The sequence below is a fragment of the Sus scrofa genome, chromosome X (genome assembly GCF_000003025.6).
Source record: "Sus scrofa isolate TJ Tabasco breed Duroc chromosome X, Sscrofa11.1, whole genome shotgun sequence".
Taxonomy (NCBI): domain Eukaryota; kingdom Metazoa; phylum Chordata; class Mammalia; order Artiodactyla; family Suidae; genus Sus; species Sus scrofa.
The window spans coordinates 57117658-57143567 of NC_010461.5; the positions used below are offsets into that span (position 1 = coordinate 57117658).

Consider the following 25910-nt stretch of genomic DNA (forward strand, 5'->3'; position numbering starts at 1 on the left):
TACTTGGAAAATAGAGGAGAAATCAATGAGGTGAGGGAACTAGAAGACAGCCAAAAAAGAGGGTTTTAAGGAGAGGCTGGTCACCAGAGTCAGTGGAAGATGGATCAATAAAGTTAGACGGTTAAGACTGAGATAAGGGTATTTGATCTGGTGATTAAGAAGCCAGACCTTTTTTTAAAAGAAGGTTTAAGTACAATGCAATGACAATGCTGGATCCTTAACCTACTGCACCACAAGAGAAATCCAAGAAGCCAGACCTTCGATGACCCTAAAGAGAGTGGTCTCAGTGAAGTAGGGTCTATTTTACTTACACTTGTTACCTGTAATGCCTAGCACAATGCCTGGCTCCATATATAGCTGTTGAATAACTGAATGGAAGAATTGTAGTTTCTGCTAAAAAGAGGAAGAGATGGCAAAAAGTAAACAAGTTAGTCTTTTTTTTTTTCTCTGAAGCAAGAGGAGAATATTGGTGATAATATAGAGAAATGTTAAGGTGAAAAAGAAAGAAATTGAGGGCCATGATGTTTCCCCTAAAATGTTGTTATCTCAACTGAGAACCTCTCACACGTTTAATGGAATAAACTCCAATAGATAACAAGTATAAACTCTGAACAAAATACACACACACACTGGACAAAATACACACACACACTAAACAAAATACACACGCACGTGTGTATGCACCCATGCACACCCACCCACACCCACACACACATACCTGAAAGCTCCAGAGAGTAAACAAAAGCAGACAGATAGATATTGGACAGAGGTTGGAACTTGGAATAAGGGAACAGCAGGGGCCAAGTTTCCCATTTTTAATGGATTTAGCCTGAGGACAGACTACAGTTACCAGCCACATCACTAAAACTACATTAGGAAACCCTCATCTTTCTAGCCTGAATAACCAGAGGACAGGGTCAGGGAAACCTCATTCTCTAGAAAGTGAGGAGATATGTCAGAAAGAGATTCTAAAAGAAAGGAGTCCTAAATTATCTGTATGAATTCATCCAAGATTTATCCTAAACCATGCATTCACAGAGCAGAGCAAAAGCAACTTTCATCTAAGTCTAAAAGAATGGAACTGAGATTTGAACTGCCACCCACCACAGGCAAGGCAGAGTTTTTGGTTTGAATCTAACCAAGTTAATTGCCTGCTGAAACAAATACATACTCGCTCTTCAGAGAAATATAAAAGTATCCAGAGACTCCACAGCATAGCATTCACAATGTCCAGGAAACCCTCTAAAATTACTCAATACATGAACAATCAGGAAAATGTGACCCATTCTCAAAGGAAAGACAATTAATGTAGGCTAACCCTGAGATGATGATGCTCAATATGGAGAGGAAAATACTCTAGTAATGAATGAAAAGATAGGAAACTTCAGTAGAGAAATAGGAAATATACAAAGGAACTAAATGAAAATTCTAGAACTGAAAAACTCAACATCTGAAAATTTTTAAATTAAATAGATAGGGAGTTCCCGCCATGGCTCAGCGGTTAACAAGCCCGACTAGTATCTGTGAGGATCTGGGTTTGATCCCTGGCCTTGCTCAGTGGGTTAAGGATCCAGTGTTGCCATGAGCTGTGGTATGGGTTGCAGACGTGGCTCAGAACCAGCGTTGCTGTGGCTGTGGTGTAGGCCAGCGGCTAACAGCTCTGATTAGACCCCTAGCCTGGAAACCTCCATATGCCACAGGTGCAGCCCTAAAAGCAAAAAAAAAAAAAAAAAAAAAAAAATCAACTAGTTGGACTTAATAGCAGAATGAAACAAAAGAGGAAGAGTATGTGAACTTGAAGATATAGCAATAAAAATTATCCAATCTGAAGAAGAGAGAGTGTTGAAGAAAATCAACAGAACTTTACAGACCTGTGAGAGAACATCAGAAGCATACAATATGGGAGTTCCCGTCGTGGCGCAGTGGTTAACAAATCCGACTAGGAACCATGAGGTTGCGGGTTCGGTCCCTGCCCTTGCTCAGTGGGTTAAGGATCCGGCATTGCTGTGAGCTGTGGTGTAGGTTGCAGACGCAGCTCCGATCCCGAGTTGCTGTGGCTCTGGTGTAGGCCAGTGGCTACAGCTCTGATTCGACCCCTAGCCTGGGAACCTCCATATGCCACGGGAGCGGCCCAAAGAAATAGCAAAAAGACAAAAAAAAAAAAAGAAGTATACAATATGTATGATTAGCATCCCTGAGGGAGAGAAAAGAGTTAATGGGGTCAGAAATATTATTGGGAGAAGTAGTGACAGCTGAACACTCCCCAAATTTGGTAAAGAACATATATTTACAGATTTAAGGTCTGCAAAGGCCAAACAGGATAAACATGGAGAAAACTGCCCCTGTGTGTATCACAGTCAAACTGCTAAGAACTAAAACTCAAGAGAAAATCTTGAAAGTGGTCAAAGAAAAACAAATAAACATAATAATAATAATGAATGGATTTCAGAATCTATGGATACAGACAAAAAATCTTAAAAAAAATACTTACAAATCTGTGTCAGTAAAAAATCTCATAATAAAGCAAAATAGGAGTTCCTGTCGTGGCGCAGTGGTTAACAAATCCGACTAGGAACCATGAGGTTGCGGGTTCGGTCCCTGCCCTTGCTCAGTGGGTTAAGGATCCGGCGTTGCCGTGAGCTGTGGTGTAGGTTGCAGACGCAGCTCCGATCCCGAGTTGCTGTGGCTCTGGTGTAGGCCAGTGGCTACAGCTCTGATTCGACCCCTAGCCTGGGAACCTCCATATGCCACGGGAGCGGCCCAAAGAAATAGCAAAAAGACAAAAAAAAAAAAAAGAAGTATACAATATGTATGATTAGCATCCCTGAGGGAGAGAAAAGAGTTAATGGGGTCAGAAATATTATTGGGAGAAGTAGTGACAGCTGAACACTCCCCAAATTTGGTAAAGAACATATATTTACAGATTTAAGGTCTGCAAAGGCCAAACAGGATAAACATGGAGAAAACTGCCCCTGTGTGTATCACAGTCAAACTGCTAAGAACTAAAACTCAAGAGAAAATCTTGAAAGTGGTCAAAGAAAAACAACATATAACATCTAATAATTTGAATAATAATGAATGGACTTCTCAGAATCTATGGATACTAGCAGACAATTTAAAAATCTTAAATTGGTGGGGGAAAAAATCACTGTTGACCCAGAATTCTGTGTTCAGTAAAAATATTCCTCAATAATAAAAGCAAAATAGGAGTTCCTGTCGTGGCGCAGTGGTTAACAAATCCGACTAGGAACCATGAGGTTGCGGGTTCGGTCCCTGCCCTTGCTCAGTGGGTTAAGGATCCGGCGTTGCCGTGAGCTGTGGTGTAGGTTGCAGATGCGGCTCGGATCCCGCATTGCTGTGGCTCTGGCGTAGGCTGGCGGCTACAGCTCTGATTAGACCCCTAGCCTGGGAACCTCCATGTGCCGCGGGAGTGGCCCAAAGAAATAGCAAAAAAAGCCAAAAAAAAAAAAAAAGCAAAATAAAGACATCTTCATATAAAAGATAGTCTCTCTCATGCTTATAAGACTTTTTCTTGCTGTTCCCTCTGCCTGGAAACATAGTCTCTCCTCTAGTCCCCTCCCTTTCTTCAGCCTGCTAACTCCTACTCATCCTTCACAACTAAGCTTAGATGCCACTTCCTACAGGAAACCTTCCTGATCCCCCAAGTCTGAGTTAAGTGTCCCTTGTTAATGTATCTATAGCCCCTCATATTTCTCCAATCTTAGTATTTATCATGCTGTATTTAATTGTTGATTGGGGGGTTCCCATCATTGCCCAGTAGTTAGCGAACCCAACTAACATCCATAAGGACACAGGTTCAATCCCTGGACTTGCTCAGTGGATTAAGGATCCGGCGTTGCCGAGAACTGTGGTATAGGCCGGCAGCTATAGTAGCTCTGATTCGACCCCTAGCCTGGGAACCTCCATATGCTGCAGGTGTGGCCCTAAAAAGAGAAAAAGACCAAAAAAAAATTGCTGATTGGCTGTGAACTTCATTAGACCATATGTTCCTTATTGGTGTATTTTTAGTCCCTGGCATGTAATAGGCACAGATTGATATTTATTGACCAAAGAAAAGAATGTCTTATTCCAAAGTATTTTTTTCTTTCAATTATGCCAGGCTGTCATCATGGAAAGAGAGGTCCTGACACTACTACAAGATTGACTACTATTATACTCTCTTAAACTCTATGGAGAAATCTACTGTGCCTTAAAAAAAAAAAACTGTAGCTTTCATTGAACTATCATTTTTCCTGTGATTTCATGGGCATTTACAGTTTGGGGACTAAACTTTTGTGCTTAACATAGATCCTTGGCAATCAATGCTAGTGAAAATCCTCATCCAATATTATTCAAGGAGTTCCCCAATGGCATAGTGGTTAAGGATCTGTCACTGTCACTGCTGTGGCTCAGGTCACTGCTGTGGCTTGAGTTCTATCCCTGGCCCAGGAACTTCTGTGTGCTTTGGGCATGGCCAAAAAAATAGCACTTCAAGATAAATGACTAGTGGAAGTTCTCGCTGTGGCGCAGCAGAAATGAATCTGACTATTATCCATGAGGATGCGGGTTCAATCACTGGCCTTGCTCAGTGGGTTAAGGATCCGGCATTGCCGTGAGCTGTGGTGTGGGTCACAGATGCAACTCAGATCCTGCGTTGCTGTGGCTGTGGTGCAGGCCAGCAGCTGCAGCTACGATTCGACCTCTAGCCTGAGAACTTCCATATGCCATGGGTGCAGCCCTAAAAAGCAATATATATATATATATATATATATATATATATATATATATATATATATATATATAATTATATGACTAGTAGTATGGAAATGTTTAAACTACAGTACATCCAACTGAGAGAGTACTATGCAGTCACTAAAATTGTATTTATGAATCTCTGTAATCATTTGAAAACATCCTTGTATGTTAAGTGGGAAAGAGAAAAAAAAAACAAAAAATACAAAATTGTATGTATACAGTGATTACAACAGAATTTTTTAGAAAATCTATACAGAAGAAAAAAAATAATGCTGGAAAGGAATATAGCCAAATTATTAACTGCGGTTTTCATTGGGTGATGGAGCTACAGTTACTTTAAAAAAATTCTTTTCTGTATTTCAAAGAAAATCATGGACTTGGAGAATAGACTTGTGGTTGCCAAAGGGGAGGGGGAGGGAGTGGGGTGGTTGGGGAGTTTGGGGTTAATAGATACAAACTATTGCCTTTGGAATGGATTAGCAATGAGATCCTGCTGTGTAGCACTGGGAACTATGTCTAGTCACTTATCATGGCGCATGATAATGTGAGAAAATAGAATGTGTACATGTATGTGTAACTGGGTCACCATGCTGTACAGTAGGGAAAAAACTGTACTGGGGAAATAACTATTAAAAATAATAATAATTTTAAAAATTCTTTTCTGTATTTCACAATTTTTCTTTAATAAACATGTATTATTCCATAGTGGGTGTGGGGGAATTTTCTTTTTTAAAAAGTTTAAAATAAAAAGTCTCAGGAAGGTAGAAGTCCCCTGGTACACCAGACCACAATCACAAGTAAAACGGGACTGTGTTAAAGCTTCTTTTCTCTATAACTTGGACCTTAATGGTCTGATACCTCTCATAGATAAACTGAGTGCATGACCTTGTTAAAGGATGCTATAAGACTGGCCTCAGGAGAAGAAGAAAGGGGATCAGCAGTGGAAACTGCCAGAGGCATAAGGAGAAAAAGACTAATCAGAGAGATCAGAGAAAGAAAACATAAAACAACAGGAAACAGGAGGGGGGAGAGAAAGACAAAAGGATAGGTATATACATATATATAGAAAAAGAGGAGCTGGTCATGGATTTTTATTACAGGCATAGCTAGCATATTTTTCATGTTATTTTATTATTATCTGTATTAAGAGTATGTGTGCTTGTGCCTCATGCCTCGCTATTCCCTGGGGGCAGACTGTGTATTTCTTCAGCCCACATGTGCTGTCATATCTGCCTGATGTTGCCAGGGAAGATCAACTGGTCACTAGGTCTGGACATTCTGGAGCCTCCTCTGGGAGCAAATTGCATAACCACGTGCCTATCTATGTGAGCTATAGATTTAGCAGACTATGTGGGACAGTTGGGAACATTCTGGGTGATAAAGGAGATCTGGATGGGGATTCGGGAAGCTCCAGAGGCATTTATGGGAAACAAGAAAGTAGATTAGTTCTCTCTGGGTCTAAACCCATTTATGACAAACAACTTGACTAGCTGTACACTTGCTCATAGCCAAGACTTGTTTTTGTAAGATGTTCATATTATTCTGTTGGCATTGTATATTGCTTCTGTCATCCTTGAAGCTATTACTGGGCTAGCGGGATGGGTGATGGGAGAGTTTGACTATTAAATGTCAAGTGAGGATGTTGGAGTTAGAAATTAAGTTTCTATATGGTTTGGTTTGAGTATAGCCATTTTCCAGAAAAAGCCTTTCTAGCAACCTTGCTTTTTCTGTATGATAACCCATCTCTAAACCTACCTGGAAATCAGGAAAAAGGAAGACTTAACCTTAAAAGTGGGGAATGTAAAGGGAACAATACAAGATCTTCAAATCATTCAGGAGAATTAACCTTAAAAGTGGGGAATGTAAAGGGAACAATGCAAGGTCTTCAAATCATTCACTGACCTTTAAAGAGTGGACACAATTGTCTTAGAGCTCCTGATGATATAATTCATGGTATAGAAGACTATGGCCGCCATTACTATATGCTAGAGTCTTGCACCATCCAATACAGTAGCCACTAGCCACATGTGACCAAATTTAAATTAAATTAACTTGAAACTTCAGCTCCTCAGTTGCCCAACCACATTTCAAATGCTCAATAGGCACATGTGGTCAACAGCTACGGTATTGGACAGTACAGATATAGAACATTTCCATCATCACAGAGGGTTCCGTTGGACAGCACTGTGAATCTACAGGATGGTGATCTGGGGATCAGGCATCTCTGTGTCTGCATGTAAAGTGATTTAATGTTTTTCTTACTTCAGGTTGGCTCTTTGCATCGATGTGCTCATAGTGACCCTGGAGAAACTGAGGCAGTTCAGCAGACTTCTTAACCCTCTTGCCACGCACGTACACACACACACACACACACACACATACACACACCCAAGAATTCTTCCTTAGGGAAAGGCTAAATAAAATGTGGCATATCCATTAAATGGAATACAATATAACAGTTAAAGGAAGTGAACTAGAGGCATCAATAAGGATAGATCTCAAAAACATTTTTGTGTGAAAAAAAACAGTTGTTGAATGTAATCATTATTGCACCCAAAACAATACCACATTTTTCCTATGTAAGAGGATTTTTAGGAGTTCGTTTGGTTTAGTGGTTAACGAATCCGACAAGGAACCATGAGGTTGCAGGTTCGATCCCTGGCCTTGCTCAGTGGGTTAAGGATCCAGCATTGCGGTGAGCTGTGGTGTAGGTTGCAGACGCGGCTCGGATCCCGCATTGCTGTGGCTCTGGCGTAGGCCGGCGTCTACAGCTCCGATTGGACCCCTAGCCTGGGAACCTCCATATGCCACGGGTGTGGCCCTAGAAAAGGCAAAAAGCCAAAAAAAAAGGAGTATTTTTAAAAGGTCTGGAAGAACACATATCGAACTCACGACATTACTAACTTCAAGGAGGGAGGAAAGGTGAATGAGATAAGGGACCAAAGGAATTTTTAGATTTTTTTTTGTAATGTTCTAAATTTTTAATGAAAATGTATTCATGTATCACTTGTGTAGCTACAATTATTAAAACAGGACACAAATTTCTATATACAACATGAATGTAAAAATATGGGAGTGAAAAAATAAGTACACAAAATCCTAACGATAGTTGTATTAAAATGGTGAGTTTGCAGGTAATTATTTTCTTCTATTTCTCTATTTTTAAAAAGGCTTTTATTTTGTGGTTGTAATGTTAATACAATAAAACTTTTAAGATAAAAAATGAATCCAGGAGTTCCCATTGTGGAAATGAATCTGACTAGTATCCATGAGGATGCTGGTTTGATCCCTGGCCTCACTAAGTGGGTCAGGGATCTGGCCTTGCTGTGAGCTGTGGTGTAGGTCGAAGGCTCAGATCCTGCGTTGCTGTGGCTGTGGTGTAGGCCGGCAGGTGTAGCTCCGATTCGACCCTTAGCCTGAGAGCTTCCATATGATGAAGGTGTGGCCCTAAAAAGCAAAAAAAAAAAAAAAAAAAAAAAAGAAAGAATCCACTTTTACGCTGCTGACATAGTATTATCATACAATAGGTGTAGTTCTTAAGAGGAAATGATAGGCTCTGGCATATAATTAGTGCCAGAAATAATGGCTCAACATCATTTATGCAAAAACTGTCCAATTATCCTTGGTGACAGTCTCCAAGATTCAATTGGTCAATGTAAAACCCCATTCTGCAGCTAATTCATACTGGCAGGCACACTGGGACCCTACAGTTCCTAAAAACAAAGGTTCCATTGGAATATTTATGAGACTTCCCTTCTTATGCACAGGCCACCTGACTGCTTATGGGCTTTAAGAAATTGTTCAGATCAAAAATACTTCCTCTGTCGTATGGAACTCAGTTCCAAAAGATGGATCCTAAGAAAATTCTGGCTTCACCTGCACCCTACCTCCATGGGGATGTGAGGTAAACTTCCACACAGGCAACAACACTCGTCAAGCTTCTCAGCTTTCAAGCCAGAATGTTAACCCTGTCACCCAACCACCTGTTCATCTGGCTTTGAAAACATATGGATCCTGCCTCAGTCAACAACAGAGCATACCAACACTTCTGGGCTTCATCAGAGAATAAGTGTAGTCAGCCTCTGAGGTCCTCCCAAAAGCCTGGCTGTGAGAAGAGATATTTATGGAATATATTGTAAGGGACATTTTATCCATCCACTCCTTTAGGTGGCATTTTAAGTTGTGTCCTCAGATCAAGTTAGAGCACCAGAAGGTTACATGCCTGAACCATATTAGCTTGGCCCCTGCAGAAATGCTTTAATGTTATATCCTTGGCTTTAAGCCAGGGCAGTTACAAGAAAGTAATATGAAAAATCTCTTCTGTGTGTTGTTATAAAACTGTTACTGAGGACATTGTCCCTGTGGTAATCCCACATGAGAAATTTCTTATGGAATTTAGTGCCAGTGATGAACTATTATGTAGCTGTTGAAAATTGTAATTCTGGAAGACTAAATATGAAAACATGCTTATGATATGTTCATTGGAAAAAAACAGCACAAAATGGCATATAGACTCTAATTGCAGCCATGTAAAACTGTTTGTGTCTGTGGGCAAGGACTGAGAGCTATAGGCAAAGATGAAAATTTTATGAGGGCAATGGAATTACAAATCTTTTCTTTTTTTTTTTTTCAAAAAAATTTTGTTTGCTATAGCACTGTCTTTTCAAGTGGAGGAAAAAAGAATTTAGTGACGAAAATCTCTATCTCTCTTGAGGGATTGCCACGTGTCTTTCTTTCTGATAACAAGAATTGTGTAATTTACTGTGTTTTCCCCTTTTCCCTGGGAGGCCCAGAAGATTAATTTAATGTTCAGTCATCGCACATTAGCCGCTTCTTCCTCTACATGCCTCTGATGTTCTACTTCTATAATCTTATGATATTTGTACTGTTTTTTCCTGGTAAAGTGCCTCATACTCCCTTATAGAAAGAGGCAAAACATAAAGCATTTTCCCCAGTTTAAAAATTATACACAAAGAAAGTTGGAAATATATAAGAAAGTAAAAAGAAAAAAGATGACTACTGTTAACACTTCTTTGCATTTCCTCCTATTTTTTCTCAATATGTTTTAAACAAAATTATGAGCATATAGCATAAAGTATCACATTCAGCTCTTTTTGTGTAACTTTTAAAAAATTTTTTTTACCTTTTTGGCTGTGCCCTCAGCATATAGAAATTCCCAGGCCAGGGTTCAAACCCATGCGACCCAGGCCACTGCAGTGACACCAGATCCTTAACCCCTGAGCCACCAAGGAACTCCTCTTTTCGTATAACTTTAAAATACAAACATCTTTTTTTTTTTTTTTTGTATTGGAAACTCTTCTGGAAATAAGTCTAGGAAATATCATGCCAGCAGGACTTTTGAAGGTTAGAACCATAGAGGCCTATGGGAATAGTTAATGAGAAAACTCAAAGGTCAGTTCAGAGAGCCAGAAACCTAAGAGATGAAGCTTCATGGACCTTATTCTGCAGGGGGCCAAGGCTGACTTTATGTGTGTGAAGTGTAAGCTCAGGGCAGCCTAAAGCCAAAAGGGCAATCTGGAGTCTTGTCCCCATATTGAAGATGACAAACAGAATTTTAGACCTAGAAGAGACTTTAAAGATTATCATGGACTTCCCTGGTGGCCTAGCCATTAAGGATTTGGTGTTGTCGCTGCTGTGGCTCAGGTTTGATCCCTGGCCTGGGAACTTCTATATGCGAGTGCACCCCCACCCCCACCCCCACCCCACCCCACCCCCGCAAAGAAAGGATCATTTAATACAGCACTCCCATGTTATAACTGAAGAGACCAAAGCCAAAGAGGTGAATTGATCCATGTAGGCTCTGGAGTCAGACTGCCCAGATTTGTACCTCTGCTCTATCACTTAATAACCATGGACCTTAAGGAGGTCCCTTTCCCCTCTCTCAGTCCCATTTTCCTCTGTGAAATGAAAACAGTCATAGCATTTAACTTATGTGCTTATTTTGTGGATTACATCAGATAATCCACATAAAGCACTTAGCACGGTGCCTAACAAATAATAAAAACTCAAGAAATGTTACTTATTGATAGTGTGATTATTATCATTATTCAACTAGTTAGCGACAGAGCTACGACAAGGACTCAGATCTCCTAACTCGATCTGGTGCTTTTTTCACTGCATCAGACTGACTTTCAGGATCTGGAAGGGACTCAAAGTTGCCTGGTACTTAGTAGTGGTGCCAACTCAAATCTTCTTGGGGCTAAATCTAAGGACTTTAGTCTGGGGTGTACTTCATGTAAAAGCACGTAGCCTGGTGTCTGGAAATGTAGGCTCTTACGAAATGTTTATTAACTGAAAAGATTTTTTAAAAACAACGACAGGGTTGGGAGGGTGTTGCTGGCTTCTAAGAGAAGGACTAGAAATCTTTCACGAAAACACATAAAGTAGGATTTAGGGAAAAGAGCTACAAAAACACGTATGTTCCATACACATCTGTGATGACCAGGGACAAACTGAGATTCCTTAAGCTTTCTTGTTGTTATTTTTGTTAACCCCTGCATCTTTCTCTGTAGTTACAAGCAAAAATCCTACGCAAACACTGGGAGGGGGCACTTTTTCAGAGCTAGGCAGAGTAAGAAAGAAGTGGGGAAATGTCCATCTCAATTCAAATGAATAAAACCTGTTTGGCAGCAGGCTTGAAGGGTGGCATCCCGGTAGAAGAGTGGGTGTTGTCAGTGAAAGAGGTAAGAGAGCCAAACCAAACCCCTATGACCACCAAGAGTTAAAAAAACAGGTGGGGAATGGGGAGCCTGTTGAGACCATAAACTCTGGGGTCGCAACTGAGAGAAAGGACTGCTTCCCCCACATTCTGCCATATATCTGTTCATAAGCTATGACTACAGCAGTTCTCTGGAGGCCTGCTATTAGTTCCCTTTCATGACCAATGTATCTTCTATTTTCCAAGGCCACCGTCACAATTCTTAACTAGTGTATATTCCAACACTGCCACACTAATGAGGTGCATAACTCTGACCTCTCCAGATGCATGCTTTAAAGTCTCGGTGTTCTTACCATTCCACCGATCCTTCAGCTCACCCTCCTAAATCATCTGGTCCCATGTTTATGGTCATTTTTATCTGTCCAGAGTTCCAAGGTATACTCTCATCTTAACAATAAAGGCATTTGTGGATTGCTTGCAGCATTTATAATCTAGTTGGAGAGACAACAGGCCCTCATGAAACGAAAAGCCATATAACCATAAGCACAAAATGAAAGAATACAGACTGGGTTCATAGAGGTTCAGGAGAGGCAAAGTTGTTAAGTGACCTGTCAGGTTGGGGCCAGTTAGGGAAAATTTCCAAGAGCATGTAAGTTTCAAGCTTTGAATTGGAAATTTAAGGTGATGGACATGAGTTGGTGGAGACGTGGACCTCTTCAAACACATGCACAAAGGGAGACGATGCAAGCCAGGACAGGTGCCTGCCCTACCCTGCCATTTTCCTGCCTCAGCAGCTCTATAGGACCTGCCACCACACCTGTTTCAGTTGGAAGAGAGCTCCTTGGGACCTAGTGCCCACTGGGCTCTCTCCTCTACCAAATCCACTGCCCATGCAGCACTTACTGTGTCCTCCAGGCCTGTGCTGAAAGAGGTGTAGGCAGGAAATGTTCACAGGCATTGTGAGCAACTGTCTCCCATCTCTCTAGTCTGGACCTCAGGTAGGAATACATGGTCTTCTGTTTACCCTGTACGTGATAGATGTATGTTGGAGTAGAAGGAGGCAGGACTATGTAGAATCAAGGAGGTTATGTTACCATGAGCAGACTTATATCACTGCGAAGGGCCAATAACCGCCACCTCTCAAGAATCCCAGGTTGTATGGTCCTACAACCTTGACAGGAGGAAGGCCTGGTCACCACGGAGCATGTATCAAGCAACACTGCTAATGCTATAATGCTAGACACTATACAGACAAGTTAAATTATAGTCCTTGTGCCTAGGAGCTTGCTGTCTAACAGGAAAAATTGGATATGACCAGGCAGAAAATAAATATGATACATTTATTAAAAAGTTGCCAAATGCGGAGTTCCTGTCATGGCACAGCAGAAACGAATCCTACTAGGAACCATGAGGTTGCAGTTTAGATTCCTGGCCCTGCTCAGTGGGTTAAGGATCCTGCGTTGCCATGAGCTGCAATGTAGGTCGAAGATGCGGCTCAGATCTGGCATTGCTGTGGCTGTGCCATAGGCCAGCAGCTGTAGCTCTGATTAGACCCCTAGCCTGGGAACCTCCAAATGCCACGGGTGCGGCCCTAAAAAAAGACAAAAAGAAAAGTTGCCAAATGTACCAGTGCAATGTCACTTGATTCCTGATCCCACTCGTTCAACCAACACTTATTGAATGTCTACTATGTGGGATCACAGAGCTACAGAAACCTAGTCTCTGCCGTCAAGGAGTTCACAGTTTAGTGAAAGAGACATACACATAGGCAAATAATTATAATACAGTATGGTCCATGCTATATAAAGTAAGCCTGCACAAAATGCTTGGGAATGCAGAAAAGGGAGAATTGTACCTGAGGGGGACAGGGAAGACTGAATAGGAGTTTTCCAGAATAAGTGACTTGGGGAAGGGATGATGAGAAGGAGGACATCCCAGGATGTGGAAGGAAAGGTATGAAGGGGATGTACAATATTTCCAGGAAATAGTGTGAAACTTGGACTGGTCCAAACTTAATGTGCCTGGTGAAAGAGCTAGCAGGAGAGACCGGCAAAGGCCTGAATCTGAAGAGACCTGCTTGTCTTGCTAAGGAGTTTGAGCTTTATCACATTGGCAATGGGGAAAATGAAAGTAAGTTTTAAGCAGGAAAACACTCTGATCACATATAAGTGATATCCCAGTTCTCCAGCCTCTCCTGTATGACTTTGGGCAAGTCACTAAATAAGATTTAGTACCTTTGTCTGTAAAATGGGGATAACAGTGGTACCCTATCTCATAGGGTTGATTTGAAGAGTAAAGGAGCTAATGTACATAAAGCAATCAGCACAGTACCTGGCACGGAATAAATGCTCCATAAATTTTAGTTGTTATTACCAGAAATATTTCTCAGAAAAGTTACTTTGTTGACAGCACAGAACATAAACCGCAGTTGGGAAGAGATTCATGGTGGGGGGCCCCGATTAAGACGTTGCTGCAATTTAGTCCCGTGATAAGTAAGATCTTGAACTGGGATTTGGACGTGGGAGGTTACGGAGATGAAAAGACGAAGGGTAAATCTAGTTTAGGAGACTGGATAGATTAGGACAACCATTAACCAAATTCTGAGATAAGATATCCAGAGGATTGGGGGTGTGGGTGCAGGAACAGATAATGCGTTCTGTTTGGAACCTGTTGAATGAGAAGTGAAGCCGCCGAAGATGGGAACCTGGAGAACATCAATATTTGAGGAAAGGCCAGAAGAGCCAGTGGAGAAAACTGATTGGTCAGCAACCGCACTATCTGTGAGAACTGCGTATGGGGAGTTGAGGGTGGTGGGGGAGACACTATCATCAGCTATCCATTTGTTTATGTGCCCCAAACCCTGCACCCAACTCCTCAACGCGACAACAGCCTATTTACTAGCCAGTTCTTTACTTCTTGCCTCTTGCAGGGACCGCATTCTTTCTTTTTGCCCTCTTCTAGCATCTCCTCACACGGTCATCTAGGCGATCCCCGAATCACAGGGAGGACGGGGGAGGGGGCGGGGTGCGGGGAGGAGGAAAATGATTTTTAAAGAAAAGAAAAAGTCCGCGACGACCTCTAATAATTAATGTTCCCTCTCTCTATATCCTGCCACGCAGCTCTCCTGCCACCCTTATCGGGCTCCTAGCCGCGAAGTAGGACGGGAGATGTAGTCCCCAAGCCCGACCAGGGTGGCACGACTAGAGAACTCGGTTTCCCAACCGACTCTCCAGGCGCGTGCGCAGATGGCTGCCCCGGCGAGTGGTAAACAGAGACGTCAGGCGGGGGCCGCTGCTTGGAGCAAAACAAAAGGGAAACCCGGGGGGCGGGGGGTGGGGGGGGTTGATAGGGGGATTGGTGCGGGAATTCGAGAGCCTGGGGCCGCCGGGACGTGGACCGGATTAAGAGTTGGGGGGGAGGAAAGAGGCGGGGGGTGGGGGAGTCAGGGGAGGGGCAAGTGACGCGGGGGAGCGGGGCGTGGGGGAGGGCAGCGATCCGGGTGGAGGAAATTCGGGAGGAGTGTCCGGGGGGCAGCAACTTAAAAGGGGGAGGGAACTACGGCTTAGGAGACGTTCTGTGATGGGAGTGCGATATGTGAGGGGATACGGTGCCTCAGATTTAAAAGAGCAGGAAGCTGAGTGAGAGGTTGGGGAAAAAGTGCCTTCGCTAGGCGGTGGTTACAGGTGGTGTCTCGGAGCTCACAGCTCCGAGGCTGCAGGCTGCTGTAGTGGAGGAGAGGATCAGACAACTAACTGTGTGGAAGGGACAGCTTAGGGGCTAGCGTCCAGGGGTGAGGGGGAAGTTCGAGACTTTCTGAGGACTGGCAGGAATGTGCCTCCTGGCCCTCGGTGCTTCCCCCCTGGGGGGAGGCATCGCAAGGGACTGTGGCAGGCTCCTCTGAACGCTGAGCGGCGGAGGTCCAGCTCCACGTATGGATCCAGGGAATGAGAATTCAGCCAGACAGGCTGCCGCGACCGTAGACCTCGATCCCGACTTCGAACCCCAGAGCCGTCCCCGCTCCTGCACCTGGCCCCTTCCCCGACCAGAGCTCGCTCCCGAGCCGCCCGAGCCGCCCGAGGTGGAGTCAGGTCTGGGAGAGAAGGTACACCCGGAGGGGCGCTCGGAGGGGCGCTCCCAGCCGACCCTGTTGCCCAACCGGCTCCCAGACCCGGCAGGGGGCCCCCAGCCCGGGATCCTGGGGGCTGTAACAGGTCCTCGGAAGGGAGGCTCCCGCCGGAATGCCTGGGGAAATCAGTCATATGCAGAACTCATCAGCCAGGCCATTGAAAGCGCCCCCGAGAAGCGACTGACACTCGCCCAGATCTATGAGTGGATGGTCCGCACCGTGCCCTACTTCAAGGACAAGGGGGACAGCAACAGCTCAGCAGGATGGAAGGTAACTATGAACCCCCCTACCTCCATCCCAATACCTGTCTGCCCCTGGGTCCCCCAGTCTCCTTGCTACTACTCTGGGGCCCCTTTTACACCTCCACCCCAGAGATCCACCTTCCCTCCTCAATTAGACAAACATTTACTTAGGACATAGTATATGCTGCTCGGTGCTTGATGCTGGAGGATCACAGATGAATAAGACACTGTCCTTGTCCTGGAGAAAAATTGAATTCTCTGCTCACTGCTCAACACTCCCAGCACTTTGGCTTGGGCTGCCCCAAACACTTATCCCCACAGAGAAGTCTTTATCCTATGTACAGCAGGAACTGTGTGGATTCCCCACAGGAACCTAGCCTTCCCTCCTCCTCCACCTCCCACCCCTACACCTTTTCTCCCATTCCTGTGGGATTGCTTGGATTCCCTGCTTGCCTCCGAATACCTCAGGGTAGAAGCACTGTTCTAGAACTCTGCTACCCAAGAAGATGGAGTGAAGTGGCAAAAGGTAAAAAGAGTGGTATCCATGGGGTGACGTAGCGGATCTTTCGCACTAAGAGAAAGGAGGAGGCTGCTTCAGTTTACCCTATATAATGCCAGGAAACTCTGCCTAGTAAGGGGCTGTCCAAGTTGTGGGGGAAGTTTTCATTCACTCTTGAGGAATATTCGAGGGGAAAAAATAGAGAGATAAGGCTCTGACTTTAGAGCACAAGGTTGGGAGTTCCATTGGCTTTGCATGAAGAAACGCTGAGGGACCGTCTCACTAGATGCTCTAAAAGCTTGTCCTGAGAAACATGGGACTCTAATCACGAAACAGGGGAGCTTCAATTCCTATTGACGTCTTGTACCCCCATAAGTGGTGAGATCGGGATGCAAGGAAATACAGAGGGTTGAATGAGCAGAGGGTCTTCTAGGTAGAAGAGATCAAGGGAGCAGATCTACAGTATCCCTAGGGGTTGGGCAGAACAGAAAGCAGGACAGCTGACTGAGACCCTTGGCACTATTTCTGGGTAGACTGCCACACGAGTCTCAGCTCATAAAGAGCTCCCCTCCTTGGACCCAGCCTACACAGCTGTTTTTTCTTTTCCCTTAGGTTTGTTTTCCAGGGTAGAAGAAATAACTATGAGTTGCTAGTTTTTTGCTGTGGGAGTGTAGTCCCACTTATATGGGGTTTCTCAGTTTACAAAGTAATTGAGTTTAAAAAAAAAGTAGTTGAGTTTTTTAAATTGTATTCATCTTCACAGCGATTCTGAGATTCCACGTTTTACATATTAGGAAACAAAAGTAAAGCAAGGTTGGGAAACTTGCCAAAATCGATAGAATGAAGATTTGAACTCAGGTCTAACTGTAAATCGTATGCCCTTTCTGCTAATACATGCTGCCATGGAATGATGGCAAGGCCAAATCTGGGGCCCCCAAGTCTCTCACCTCTCACTCCCCACCTCCACCCTACTCCAAGGGGGGAGGCCTCAAGCCTAAATTGGCTTCCCTGGTGATGTGCCAAGGTTACTACCACCCCACCAGGGGGCGGCACTCACCTAGAACAAGAAGGCTTAGTTTAGGCGGCTAGGGGAGCAGTTAGCAGTCACACCTGCCCCCCCTTTCCAACAGGCAAGAACAACAGGCTTCTAGGGAGCTGACCTCTCCAGGAAGGTGGCTGTACCATGTACTAGTTCCAAGGCCTAAAGAAGAAAGGATGGGAAGTCCCATCGTGGCTCAGTGGTTAACGAATCCAACTAGGAACCATGAGGTTGCGGGTTCGATCCCTGGCCTTGCTCAGCGGGTTAAGTATCCGGCGTTGCCGTGAGCTGTGGTGTAGGTTGCAGATGCGGCTCGGATCCCGAATTGCTGTGGCTGTGGCGTAGGCCAGTGGCTACAGCTCCGATTTGACCCCTAGCCTGGGAATCTCCATATGCCGTGGGAGCAGCCCTAGAAAAGGCAAAAAGACGAAAAAAAAAGAAAAAGAAGAAGAAGAAGAAAGGATGAACAAATGGGCCTCATGGGTACTAAATAGCAGGGAAAGGAATGAGCCTTCTCAGTAGACCTAGAGTTGGAGGATGAAAGGGGCAGGGGCGAGGGAATCATGGTGGCAGAAGTCACCGTGGTTCTCAGTTACTAAGAGCCCAGGCTGAATGGACAAGTGTGATTCCTTGAAGGAACCAAAACTATTAATGCAGCCAGAGTAGTTGGAAAGCCATTACTACAGGGTCCCAGGGGAACAAGGAGTTCTTTGGCTAAAGAACCCTGGAGCAAAGGACTACTGAAGCATCTTTCCCCAGGCAAAGGGTCTCTTTATCTATAGCACCAGTCTGAAACCCATGAAGTGATTTCTGGCTGTCCATAGCCTCAGCCACCTAGTTGCTCCAAACCCTTCTGGGCTCCTCCCACGTTTCTAAACACTAAAGAACTTCATGTGGGAGGTCAATTGCCCCTAAGGTTGGAGATCCTATGCACAAATTCCTGAGGAGAAATGGGGAAAAGGAGGTAGAAAAGAGAAGGGAGGTTCTTGGGGTGGGGGGAGATACCTGGTGTAACTAGCCTGCAGCAACCAATAGAATAGGCTGCTCTTGAAGCTCAAGAAGCTGGTAATCTCACCTCCCTGGGTCCTTGGAAAAAAACTTATCTCTAGCAGAATATCAGCAGCGAGGGAGGAAGGAAGAACACAGCTTCTAATACCCAAGGCACTCAAGAGCTGACGGAGCCTCAAGGGGAGATTCACCATCCATCACCTGGGGGCCACCCACCGATCAGGCAACAAATATTGATTATGTACTGGGATCTTGGCACTCTGAGGGGGGCACTGCTGGGGGCTGCCATCCTGGATAGTGTGATCTGTGTCCTGGTGTTGACACTTGATAAGATAAATTACATGAAACAATATAGACGGAGTAAAACAGATTGCATGGAACAGATTCAAAATACCATACAAGAAATTTGGCTGCAGAAGTCATGCAATGACTTTAGAAAAGAGAGGGGACTTAAGCTTGGTCTTGATGAGCTAGTATAATTTAGAGAGGGGAGATCCTTCCCCCGACAAGGAGGGCAGGAGGGATGTGCCTTGTCTATTTGAGGCACAGGAAGAAGCTTGGCCTGAATGTAGTGGAGGTTGTGTGTCCAAGAATTGGGAGAAATCAGAAAAGGAAGGAAGGGAGTTCCCGTCGTGGCGCAGTGGTTAACGAATCCGACTAGGAACCATGAGGTTGCGGGTTCGGTCCCTGCCCTTGCTCAGTGGGTTAAGGATCCGGCGTTGCCGTGAGCTGTGGTGTAGGTTGCAGATGCGGCTCGGATCCCGCGTTGCTGTGGCTCTAGCGTAGGCCGGTGGCTACAGCTCCGATTCAACCCCTAGCCTGGGAACCTCCATATGCCGCGGGAGCGGCCCAAGAAATAGCAACAACAACAACAACAAAAGACAAAAGACAAAAAAAAAAAAAAAAAAAAGGAAGGAAGGAAGAAAGAGAGAGAGAGAGAGAAAAGAAAAGAAAGAAATCCGTGCGGAATGGAGCACCAGCCATGCTGAGGTTCCGGCCCCTCAGCCTGTTCAGAGGACTGGCTCAGGACAGGGTGGGTCAGTCTTGGGCTGCTGTTGCACCACTGTCCTGTACACTCCACCCAAAGCTGCACTCAAGGAAAGAGGCGGAGCTGTGGAATGCTCTTTCCCACTTGAGCCTAGTTCTTGCTGAACAAGGAGCATGTCTTTGCAACACCCATCAGCCCCAGATAGCCCCCAGAGACTTGGGAGGAGTAGAGCTCAGGGGAGCTTTATCAGAAGAAGGGTGGCATAGTGCCCTCTGAGTAGGTTGTCGCTCAGGTTGTCTCCCAGCCCCTGTGTAGAAAGATCTGGAACAGAGGTAAGCAGCTTGACTTCGGGTGGGAACTGTGTGCAGTCTCCTCCCCTGCCACCTCCCCTACCTTTGTCCCCCCCCCCCGCCAGATTTGACTAGCTTTTGAGTCTCTGCTGTGTCACGGTATCCTTTTAGACTGGACTGCTGGCCACTGACCTCCCTTTCTTGTTGCCTCTGTCCCTTCCAGAACTCGATCCGCCACAACCTGTCCCTGCACAGCAAGTTCATCAAGGTTCACAACGAGGCTACCGGCAAGAGCTCTTGGTGGATGCTGAATCCGGAGGGAGGCAAGAGCGGCAAGGCGCCCCGCCGCCGGGCAGCCTCCATGGATAGCAGCAGCAAGCTGCTCCGGGGCCGCAGCAAAGCCCCCAAGAAGAAACCAGCTGTGCTACCAGCTCCACCCGAAAGTGCCACTCCCAGGAGCCCCGTTGGCCACTTTGCCAAGTGGTCAGGCAGCCCTTGCTCTCGAAACCGAGAGGAAGCCGATGTATGGAGCACCTTCCGTCCACGAAGCAGTTCAAATGCTAGCACTGTCAGCACCCGGCCCTCCCCTAGGGGGCCAGAGCCTGAGGTGCTGGCGGAAGAGGAAATGCCATCCACAGCCAGCGGCTATGCAGGGGGTGTCCCTCCCACCCTAAAAGAAGATCTAGAGCTGTTAGATGGGCTCAATCTCACATCTCCCCATTCTCTGCTGCCTCGGAGCAGCCTCTCTGGCTTCTCTTTGCAGCATCCTGGGGTTTCGGGCCCCTTACACACCTACAGCACCTCCCTCTTCAGCCCAGCAGAGGGGTCCCTGTCAGCAGGAGAAGGGTGCTTCTCCAGCTCCCAGTCTCTGGAGGCTCTGCTCACCTCTGATACACCACCACCCCCTGCTGATGTCCTCATGACCCAGGTAGATCCCATTCTGTCCCAGGCTCCAACACTTCTGTTGCTGGGGAGCATACCCTCCTCCAGTAAGCTAGGCACAGGGGGCGGCCTAGGTCCTAAGCCCCTAGAGGCTCCAGGGCCCAGCAGTCTGGTTCCCACCCTTCCGATGATGGCGCCAGCACCGCCTCCAGTCATGGCCGGTGCTCCTGTCCCCAAGCCCCTGGGGGCTTCTGTGCTTACACCCCCTGCTGAAGCGCCAAGCCAAGATCGAATGCCTCAGGATCTCGATCTTGATATGTATATGGAAAACCTGGAGTGTGACATGGATAACATCATCAGTGACCTCATGGATGGAGGCGAAGGACTGGACTTCAACTTTGAGCCAGGTACACCCCCCACACCCCCCAATCATGGTAGCACCTCACAACCTCTGCCCACTCCTAGGTGTTGAGCTAGTCCTATGATCGGGCAAGGGGGAGATTTAGAACAAGGGATAGCTGGAGCTCCCTGGGAGTTGGAGGGAAGATATCCTATTAGAGTGGCATTGTTTCCAGACAGGACCTCCAGGCCCCACTGCAGCAGCGCTCTCAGCACCCCTTACAAGGCAGCACGGGAGAAGCTGGGGGGTGGGAGAGGAGCTGTCTCTGTTGTCCTCAGTATGGACCTTGATGGTGGGAAGTTGTCGTGTTCCAGATTGCGCATCTTACCTTATCCTCCAATTTTTCTTCCCACAGATCCCTGAGCCATGGCTGGAAGCTTTATTCCTTGCTTCAGAGATGAGTCAGGCGTGCCCATATCCACTCTTTGCCCTTGACCCCTCCCCCAGGAATTTGGGACCCTGCTTTAGAACTAGGGTAGGGTCTGCTCACCTGGATGTTGAGGAAATCATAAAGATAAATCTGCCCCATATGGGAACTATAGGGGGAGGGAAAAGGGAGGGGGAGAGGGAGAGGGAGAGGGTTTATTCTCACTGTGCCAATTAGGGGGTAAGGCTCCCCCCCTCTCAGGAGCCATCCTTGGCTCCCCCCACCCCCCTTCCCACCCCATAAGTTGTGTAGCAGGGGCGGGCAGTGCTGTTGGAAATGTGAAGTCACCAGTGGCCTTACCCCTGCCTTTGGGAGCAGGACTTTTTGTAGAGTCTTATCTGAGCTGGTCCAGGCTGGATTGAGCCTGGGATTTTTATGCAGTGGCCCCTCTGGCCATTGGTGTGGGATTGTGGTGGGAGGGGAGTGGGAACCTGGAAGGGCCAGGGTCTGAGCACTGGAGTGGCTCACCAGGCCAAATCACCCCTGGAAGGCTACAGATAACAGAAAGGCTTTTTATAAACTTTTAAAGAAATATAAACACAAATATAGAGATTTTTAACAGTGGCAAGGTGCTAGCGATGGAAGGCTGTGTCAGAGTGACCTGATGCAAACACTACAGACATTACTCCGGGAAACATGGGGGAAGTTGGGGAGAGAACTCCAGGCCAGCAGAGAGCAAGGAGCAAGAGGAAGAGCTCCCAGAGGGACCAGGTCTAGAATAAGGTCTGCGCGGAACTAGCTTGGAGTTTCCCTAAGGAAAAGCTAAGCCAGGTCCCCTCTCATTCTGTCACCTTGTGCCTGGGAGTGTGCGGTGTTGCAGCGCAGCCACACTCTCCTGTCTCCCCCTGTGGGTCAGTGCTATGGTGGGAGAGCACATGGAGGGCCTGGACTGAGTTTGTGGCCTGGGAAGGGGGTAGGAGGGGGGAGAAGAGAAAGAGGGAAGGATTTAGGGTGGTAAAGTTAGGCACAGAGACCTCCCTGTTCAAGGCCCCAGACAGCTGTCCCTGCCCTTCTTCCCCTTGCCTGACTGCAGGGGTTATGTGGAAGCGTGTGCCGTGGCAGGCAGGGGGAGGGGCGGAATAGGGAAGGGGGAGCTGGGGAGCTTGGCTGAGGGTCTGGGAAATGAGCAGGGATGGAGGGGAATGTGGATCAGGTTTACTAGCACCTGCTAGGGAGGCCATCTGGGGCTCCTTCTCCACCCCAGCCCCCAAAGCAGCCCCTCCCCCAGTCCCCTTTGCTCTGTCCCCTCCCCCACCCCTGCTGTGGGTTCCCATCATTTCCTGTGTCAGCGCCTGGCCTACCCAGATTGTATCATGTGCTAGATTGGAGTGGGGAAGTGTGTCAAATCAATAAATGAATAAATTCAATAAATGCCTATAACCAGCTCTGGTTTCTGCTGCCTCGTTGTTCCCCTCGGATAACGACGAAGGTGGGGGGGGGGGTAGGGACTGCCCAGAGGCAGACCAGCAGCGTGGGGGGAGGTGGGGGAATTTCAGCCTGGGACTTGGTGGAGTGCGGTGGGGGGAGGGAAGATGCCCATCAGTCACCTAACCCCAGCAAGAGTAGGCAGGCTCTGATAGGCCTCCCAAGGGGAGGTAGTTTGGTTGGAGAAGACCCCACCCCCTACCCTGTCCCTCAAAGGCTTATTGTACTAGACTTCGAAGTCTTTCCTCACCCCCACCCATAAGCTTGCCCCTGCCCTCTCCTGCTCCTCCTACCCACCCTCAGCGCCTCCAGTGTGCCTGGGACAGACTTCAGCCTAGGTGCAGATAGTGGGAGAAGTCCTTCTTGAAAAAAGGAACCATACATTTAATGCCAGTAATTTAGTAATTTCATACCTGGTATTGCTGCTCTCACTTGGTCACTTTTATTTTGTTAGCGATGTTTGTCTCTCCTACTGAGAAAGTCCGCTCTGGTCCTAAAGAGCGGACCCCTGCGAGTGGGCCCCTCTTCGTCTGATCGTCCCGATGATTTGTACTGGAAAGGGACAGGGTCAGTAAGTAAATAAAGAGGCCCCTGCAGGGAAGCTTTCTACAAACTAGGACCGAAGGCAGAACAAAAGAGGTTAGAGGCAGGTCTTGGGCATGGATGTTGAATTTGGAAAGGAAATTCATCCCGGAGGGCTGGGGTGGAGGAGCCTTCGTTGGGTTGGCTGGTGGGGAAAGGAGGTTGCTGGGACAGACCATGTTTGGGAAGTCTTACTGGGAGGTTTGCAGAGGAGTCAATTGGAACGACTTTCTTGGCTTCTTGGCTTCTAAGCATTTTCACTCGATTCCTCTCCAGGATGTCACATTGTGTACGCAAGTTCTCTAGGAACCAGGAAAAGGCACCTCCAACCTCTTGAGGGCTACAGACCTTACCTACCCATCCTGTCCCTCCCATCATTCAAACGATCACTTGGAGTACCCAGGCCTAAACCTAGGCTGAGGAGTGACCTGAAGGTGCCTAAGCTTTGCTCTTTTCAGTGGGAATTTTTCCAAGAGGAAAGGATGAAGGAAAAGATGGAAATGATGTGGTGGTGATAGGCAGATGTACCAAGGCGATGACTGAGAAAGGGCAACAAGGCATGAGTGACACACATGCACACACTCCACCTGCTTTGAGTTAAACATCCCTCCTGAAGTGGATCTAGACCCTATTCCCCCTTTTCTGGGATCCGGTGATCCTACCTACCATAGTACACCAATCCCACTCTATATCCTCCACCACCCAGCTGTGTACAGTCACCTCCATGTTCCCCCCTTCTCCATCATGCTCCTTACCAATTATCTCAGGTTCTGGATTCTTCAGGAGGGGCACAAAAGCCCTATAGGCATTTTCAAGTCGAGTTCCTGTGAACACAGCAGTGTACTATCCCCAGCCCCTTCCACCCAATCTCTACCCTTCCAAAGCCCAAGATTTCAGGACTATACTACTCAACCACCTTGAGCTGATGTACCTTATTTCCTCCCCTCAGGTCCATCCCTAGGTTGGGGGACATAGGATGTGCTAACCTACCCGTTGTCATAGAGGCAGTGTTCTTTCTTTCCTTTTTTTTTTTTTTTTTTGCTTTTTAGGTCTGCACCTGCAGCATATGGAGGTTCCCAGGCTAGGGGTTGAATCAGAGCTGTAGCCGCCAGCCTACGCCACAACCACAGCAACACGGGATCTGAGGCGCATCCGCGACCTACATCACAGCTCGTGGCAACACCGGATCCTTAACCCACTGAGCAAGGCCAGGTATTGAACCCCCAGTCTCATGGTCCCTAGTTGGATTTGTTTCCGCCGGGCCACGACGGGAACTCCAGTGGCAGTGCTCTTTCTTAGGCTGACCCGAGATGGTCAATTTCGATCTGATTTCGGGGGCCCTATTTGAAGGATAAATTCACAGTCCACCTTTAGGGCCTTGCTTTATCTCTGGGGAATGCTCCCAAGCCTCTACCTGGTGCCCCACGCTCCACCTTACAAACGAAGTAGGTGCTTCGAGGTGTAAGTAATTTGTTGGCATAGTCTCCGGGGGTCTTCGTCAGGAAAAACAACTTCATTGTCCCCGTTTCATCACACAAATCGATGGTGTCTGGAGGGAGGCCACAAGGTAATTGGGGCAGCCTAAGGAAGGAGAGTGGGAGCAGAAGGGCCCAGTGATCCTACCCAGAATGGGTTGGAGCTCTCTTCTGGCCAGCAGGGGGACTCAGGGGCCACAGATTACCCTACTACTTCTGACCCTTGGCCCTTAGTGCCCTCCCCAGTCTCCTCACCTGTTTTAGGCAGCCCCATTTTACGGCGGACATAATGCAGCAACAGGAGGACAGAACAATTAATATTGGCCAGAAACTGCTGATTATCTGAGAAGAGATGGGATGGGGCATGTGGCCCTTCCCTAGTTATACCATCCCTGTGAACTCCACTGCCCTCAAACATCCCCAGCCCTACAGCTCTGTGAGACCCCTCACCTCCATGTTTGATAAAGATGAACATGCTCTCAAGTTCTTCCCACTCTTCAGAGAGAGTCTTGATGAGTCATGGCCAAAGGAGCGTATTCTAGAGGTCTTGGGGGGCTAAGTGGGTCCATAAGGTTGGTGGAGGGGGAAGCACTGGAGAGGCAGATGGACTACATTGGCTGAGGAGGCCCAGACCAGGCAGACAGGAGAGAGCTTTTGGCAGCTGTGGATAACCAGCATCCCTAGGGGTGGGGCCCGAGGCTGCAGTAGAGGTATTATGAGGTCAGAAGTGGTCTGCATGGCAGAAGGTGGAGTAAGGCTAAGGGGAGAAGAACTTGGATGGGGGACGGTCTATAAAAGTTTTATTGAAAGTGACTGCAACAACAACAACAGAAAAGAAAATGAGGGCAACACGGGAAATCTAACTCTAAACTGGCCCCCAGGAGGAGTGCAGGACACCTAGAGCAATATACGTTTCTGGAATAGGACTTTTTTCTAGTTAATTTGTAGTACTACTGCCTCCATGAACTGCATGAGCTCATGGCTCCTTTTTCCCACCACCTCCCCGAGGGCACCACGCCTCCCACCCTCATTGCACACACCCCCACCCCGTTTCCCTTGTTTCCCTTGCTGCCCGCTCCAACAACAGACATGC

General features: G+C 46.8%; 2 protein-coding genes across 2 annotated transcripts; one reads left to right on the forward strand and one right to left on the reverse strand.

Moving 5' to 3' along the window:
• Positions 14892 to 22720, forward strand: FOXO4 (forkhead box O4). Its single transcript, XM_003135172.4, has 3 exons — positions 14892 to 15830; positions 19850 to 20915; positions 21264 to 22720. The coding sequence occupies exons 1-3, from the start codon at positions 15366 to 15368 to the stop codon at positions 21269 to 21271; spliced, it is 1539 nt and encodes a 512-aa protein (XP_003135220.1). The 5' UTR covers positions 14892 to 15365; the 3' UTR covers positions 21272 to 22720.
• On the reverse strand, positions 22318 to 25413 carry CXHXorf65 (chromosome X CXorf65 homolog). Its single transcript, XM_021079844.1, is given in 6 exon segments — positions 22318 to 22362; positions 23193 to 23312; positions 23538 to 23644; positions 24098 to 24166; positions 24757 to 24891; positions 25073 to 25413. Coding segments are annotated over 6 exon segments (696 nt in total). The 5' UTR covers positions 25293 to 25413.

Coding starts and splice junctions, on each gene's coding strand:
- FOXO4 (XM_003135172.4), top strand. CDS start 15,366: ATGGATCCAGGGAATGAGAATTCAGCCAGACAGGCTGCCGCGACCGTA. Junction 15,831..19,849: donor ACAGCTCAGCAGGATGGAAG/GTAACTATGAAC, acceptor TGTCCCTTCCAG/AACTCGATCCGCCACAACCT.